Below are 5,773 nucleotides of genomic sequence, written 5' to 3'. Positions count from 1 at the left end.
ACCCTCCCCTGTACCACTGCTGACATCAGACATGCTGACTTTCCACAGGGATTGAATCATCAAGTCCAGTTAGCTCTACATAGCTCTACTACACCATTTATGACCATACAATTCGCTCAATCAATTAAAAGCATTCACAAGGTACTATCAGCTTTAAGGAAAAAAATAAAAGGCTGAGATGGACTCCTTCAGTAGTGAAGATGCATATCTCAGTCTTTTTAAAAACTACCCAGATTTGGTTTCAAAGTCACAAAGCTATTATTTAACTTTCTAGGAAACCTTTCCTAAAGTAAAAGGATGTAGAGTGACTGCAAAAAAAGTCTTCCAGTGAACCTTTGAGTATTTTAGAAATAATTACTGTATGTAGCTGACTATGAAATAGGCCAATATTTTTGGATCATTTATTTTGTTTTATACTTACTCAGTAGTTGGATTTGCTTGTGTTGTGTCAAATTCTACCCAGCCATGTGACTCTTTGAGGTGAACTAGAGCCGTCTCCTCTGGTTGCTGGAGTGGTGTAGTTTTTGACATTCTGATTGATTCTGGTTTTTTCCTTTCGGGATAGAAGACAGATTTTTTACAACGCCTGCTGATGCTTTGGATAATTTTAATCTGCCCAGCCAACAGTTGCAACTGAAAGGTTTTTGGCTAAAATATGCTTTAAAATACAGTATGTGATCATATTAATTGCTCAATCAATTAAAAGCATTCACAAGATACTATCAGTTTTTAGAAACCGTTATGTAGCAGGTCAGCACATACCTTACTTTTTGTGATGAAACTGGATTTTCAAAAAGAAGATGGTTCATGATTTCACAATCAATTAAACTGCAATCCATTCGAGTTAAGACGTCATAAAAGATATTTACATGATACCATGTCTGGGGCATTCAAGATTGGTCATATAACTTTCAACCTCCCTTTCTGGGATTTCTAAATTGGAAAAAGAAAAGCAGCACTTATCTGGATCTGCCGGAAGAAACACAGATGTTAGTAGTTGATTATCTAGCATCTACTCACAAAGAAAAATTAAGAAATAAAAAGTCACACATTTACTTTGAGCTAGTGAGCAGAAAGTGAAGAGCACAAGACAGGAGATCAAGATGCAGTAGTGCCTCGTGTTTGGGTTTGTGGTCAGTCGTTGATCAGCAGCCGATCGTCTCGAAGATAACAACCTCACTAATGTTCTCTGCTTTATAAAGGGGTGAGGTTGTACTTTGCACTATTACAGACCTATAGTTTCAGTCTGATGAGATACAGGTGACATCACATGCAAGAGAAAAACATAATGTGGTCTACAGTGGTAGAAGTACTTCCTCTTGTACCCTTTCCTAATTCTGTGAACCTAGCCCCAGTTGCTGACACGTGTAACCTGACAAATGAAGTCAATTTGATATTTTGTTGTTTCTTCCCTTTCCATTTCATACAAAAGCCTTTTCTTCTTTATTTTTCACCCATATTCCATTTCCATACATCTTTCAATTTAGGAAGGAGAAGGACCCTCATAAGGACCTCCACGAACTGATTTCCTGTCTTGCATTTGGCAGATGCATTTATCCACAGCAACTTACATTGTAATCAAGGCCTGCATGCTATGAGTTCTCGCTACAGGAAGGCTCTTGAATCTGCACTTTTTTGCTGTAACCAATATGAAGTACACTGTAAAAAATGACCGTGAATTTAACGGTAAAAGACTGTTTATTGCATTATTTCAGTTTCATGTGTGTTACCATGATGGTGTTTGGTGTTTGTGTGAATGACACTGTGCACCTTATATGTTATTATTTAAAAGCTGCTTGTGATGGGCTTTGGTTCATCATGTGACTTTCTCATGACCACCTGCATTTGGTGGTTATCAGTGTATTACAAAGGTACAAAACAGATTTTAGTACTTCAATAGGTTGGTATATTAACATTATATCAGTTAATGAAATTACGGTATTTAACTGTCAATTTAACTTGAACCGTAAAACCTAAAACGTTGCTACCATTTTTTGTACGGTAAAATTCCGACAACCACAGCTGCCGGTTTTTTACCGTAAATTTTACGGAATTTTTTTTACAGTGTACCAACATGAACAGAAAGCAAATGCCAAAAACAGTATAAAGAAAAAGACTAATTAAAACAGAAAACATGAAACATAAAACTAGAAATGACTGGTTCGTTATAAAAAAAAATCAAAGAAACAATAAGCTGAGAGAAATGAAGAGAAAGAAAGAGAAGAAAACAAAGAACAGAAGAGCAACAAAGCCTCAGCTCGGGAAAGAATACACGATGGAGAGTCTATCAAAACAGAAAATAGGACATGATGTCAAAAACAGTGACAGAGTAAGTGATTATAACAGAGTAAGATTTATATTTTATATGGATATAAAGGACAACAATAGGATTGATAATAAGAGAATCAGTAAAATTAGAAAAATAGTTGATGCTTGGGCAACAATGTCAAAAGCCTGAATATAAAAAGAACACAAAAAAAGTCCAAACCCACAGTTTCACACAGTGGTAACAACCAACCACACAAACGCTTCTGACAGCCTCAGTAACAGTGTGCTCATGAATTAGTAGTCGACTGAAAGAGCCATGATTGGATGATGACAGGTGTCATCATTCTCAAGGGTCGTGATCAGCACCAGGGCCGCATTAACCATTGGGCTAGGCGGGGCTGAAGCCACGGGGGGGCCTGCAGTAAGTCATAGCCCCGGGGCCCAGTGAGGTCTTAATGCGGCCCTGATCAGCACTGTAGCATTTGATCAGCAAATGCTACAGATCAGTGTAGCATTCAATAAATGGGACAAGGGAGGTCACGTATGGAACAAATCAATTAGGCCCAATATACAGGGTGTCCTGGCTAATACAGGACAGTTGGCAATTATGCTAGATATTTAATGAAAACTGTCATGTGAAAATTGCATAATTTTATTTTAGTCTTGAATGGAATGCCCCTTTGAAATGCTCATTGAACAAATACACTTTTTAATGCTGCAGTGGATGGATGTATTTTCAGTTAATGAGTATCGCTTTTTATTTCTCCTCTTTAGCATCTAATAAATGACTAAATAAATAAATAATGAACAGACATATTAATAAATGTGCTTTGACTGTTAAATGTTTTAGCTATTCAAAGATGCAACACTCAAAGCATTGGCCCCACAGAGTCGATGCTTGGAGCTAGAATTAAAAAAAAAACATTATTCAAAAATTAATTCTGACATTGACATTTCCAAAGCAGTGAGATAGGAAAAGGTGCTATTTAGGCATCAGATAATTTTAGCATCCTTGACAAGATTTGCCTGCAAAAGATACTGTAATTGTACGATAACATGAAGCCTGTGAAATCTGACAGCGGCATTGTCCTGTGCAAGGGTAGAAGTAAAACAGAAGGTATAGGAGAATAATCCACCATCATAATTCTTCTGTCTTTCCATATACAACAGTAAAACTTCATTTAAGTAATATTTAAGGATTAGATAAGGTAGAATTAGGGTCTGCATGTTACCACTTTTTCCCAAGTAAATGTAATATAATAAAGTCTGCTATTGTTATTATTAGTAGTAGTAGTAGATTGCTGTTATTATTAAATTAAGCTGTTTTTATTGTTTTATTTTTCAAATAATGTTCAAAATCCACTATTGTTTCACCATATTTTTATTGTATGGTTTTGTTAAAATTCAAACAGGTTTACATTAAACGCAACAATTTTAGTTTAAATATGCTTTAATACATATATATATATCACAATCATCATAATTGATTAACAGCATTGTGCAGGTGCATACATCAGTTTTTATTTTTATTTTTATTTTTATTTTTAAATAAAAGCTTAAAATCAGTTAAATGATTTTAAGAAAAAAAAAAACTGTTCAATTCAATAGTTTGAAAAGAGAAGAGCCGTTCACATCTTAGTCGCTGCTCTGTGACATCTCCTTCATGTTTCGAGCATCCACCAAGTTTATCAGTCTCTGAACCCATCTCTCTGTCGGGTCAACACAGATCTCTCTTTGGGCTTTTGTGATGACACTGAAATTTCAAAAGAGAAGATGGTTCATGATTTCACATGATTTATTCACAATTCATTTTAATTAAGACATTACAAAAATACTTACATGATACCACTCCTGTGGCACTCAAGATGTGTAGTATGATGACTCTCGACCTGCTTTATTGGGATTTTTATATTGGAAAAAGAAAAGCAGCACTTATCGGGACCTTGGCTGACTGCAGGAAAAAAAAAAAGTGTTAAAACACTAAATATTAATCAATATATGAATGGGATACATTTAGAAATCAAGAAAACGCTTAACAAATGTACATTAAATTATTAATAGCCTATTGTTGAACTAAAAACTAAAATCAAGAAATAAAGAAAAAGACGCACATTCACTGCGAGCCAGTGAGCAGAAAGCGAAGAGCACAAGGCAGGCGATGAAGATGCAGTAGGGCCTCATGTTTGGGTCTGCGGTCGCTCGTGGATCAGATCTTGATGTGTTGGTCGCTTTATCGGAGGCTGATCGTCTCGAAGATGATCACTTCACGGATGCCGTCCGCTTTATAAAGGGGTGAGGCTGTACTTTCCACTATACAGACCTATAGGGGTTCAGTCCGACGAGGAACATGTGACATCACACGTATGGGGGAAAACCGTGATGTGGCCTGCAGAGGTAGTACTTCCTGTTGTACCCTTCCCCAATTCTGTGAATCTAGTATAAATTGCTGACACAGGTAACCAGAGAAATGTGGTCGATTTGAGTTTGCCATATTTCGTTTCTTATTTCTTTTCTATCCATATTCCATAGAAAACATCTTTACATTTATGATGGACCCTCCTAAGGACCCCCATGCACAAATGACCTGTCTTACATCTGCATTTTCAGGTTGCATCTTCTCAAGAAGATGTCCAAAGCTCTAAAGTGCAGTGCAATGCAAGAAAAGTCCCTTTCTGCAAATGCATGGTGGAAAATGAGTCTGGGGCTCAATGCAGGAAATGGTGAGCTCTACTTATCGGTGAAGGTGGAAAAGTGGTTGAACTGAAAGTGTTTTGTGTGGTTAACAGATTTGCACACAGTGTGATCCGAACGCAGATAATATCAGCAGTTACTCACTGAGTTTATACCACATAAATAATGCTTTATCACGATTCATTATCATGTTTAAAATCAATTCAACCACAGACATATGAAAACAACAATTTACTGAGTAACTCTTATGATTTTTCTTTCCTTAGATTCCTTGGTACTTATTAAATTGTTCCTTTCATACCTTTTGTTTTTCCACATATCCTATTTTGGGCTGCACGTGTCAGGTCATTGTTCCTCTGTACCCACTGGCCGCATATTACAGCACCTCCTCTGTTCTTTATGTAGACCTGTTTCAAACACATAACTATGAAGTCAGAAAATTCCATCAAAGTATGATAGACATCAGTATTTCCATTCTTAGGCTCAAACATGCCTCTATAACAACCATTTCTCTGTGTGAAATCTAAGATCTAAAAAGTACAAATAAATACCATGGAGTTAGTGTGTTTCAGATATGACTGCCACCACCACAACAACATAAACACTACCGAGTCAGTTTTCAGGTTTTTAGTGACTCATATTTAGTGATATGATTAATGCGACTTGTCTCTAGCAATGTGTCAGCATTATATTCAGAATCGTTGTAACATCCTGTTCTTAGTGTTCTTGATGCTTAATGCATAAACTTTGGACTTCATTTTTACTTCCTGTGTAGGTTTACTCAAAGATGCATGCTTCTTTTTTTAAGTGATAG

The 5,773-nt window shown here is 36.4% G+C and overlaps 1 protein-coding gene across 1 annotated transcript; it reads right to left on the bottom strand.

Annotated features, from left to right (window-relative positions):
* Positions 1–3,815: 3,815 nt before the first annotated feature.
* On the bottom strand, positions 3,816–4,607 carry LOC107717075 (C-C motif chemokine 8-like). Its single transcript, XM_016523723.1, has 3 exons — positions 4,380–4,607; positions 4,108–4,219; positions 3,816–4,021 (listed from the first exon to the last, which is right to left on the bottom strand). Exons 1-3 carry the CDS (start codon positions 4,447–4,449, stop codon positions 3,904–3,906), a joined length of 300 nt encoding a protein of 99 aa, XP_016379209.1. The 5' UTR covers positions 4,450–4,607; the 3' UTR covers positions 3,816–3,903.
* Positions 4,608–5,773: the final 1,166 nt, after the last annotated feature.

The sequence above is a fragment of the Sinocyclocheilus rhinocerous genome, unplaced genomic scaffold, assembly GCF_001515625.1.
Source record: "Sinocyclocheilus rhinocerous isolate Xijiao unplaced genomic scaffold, SAMN03320098_v1.1 scaffold1874, whole genome shotgun sequence".
Classification (NCBI taxonomy): Eukaryota; Metazoa; Chordata; class Actinopteri; order Cypriniformes; family Cyprinidae; genus Sinocyclocheilus; species Sinocyclocheilus rhinocerous.
Note: the sequence above shows the minus strand (reverse complement) of the source record. Positions and strands in the feature narration are given on the sequence as shown.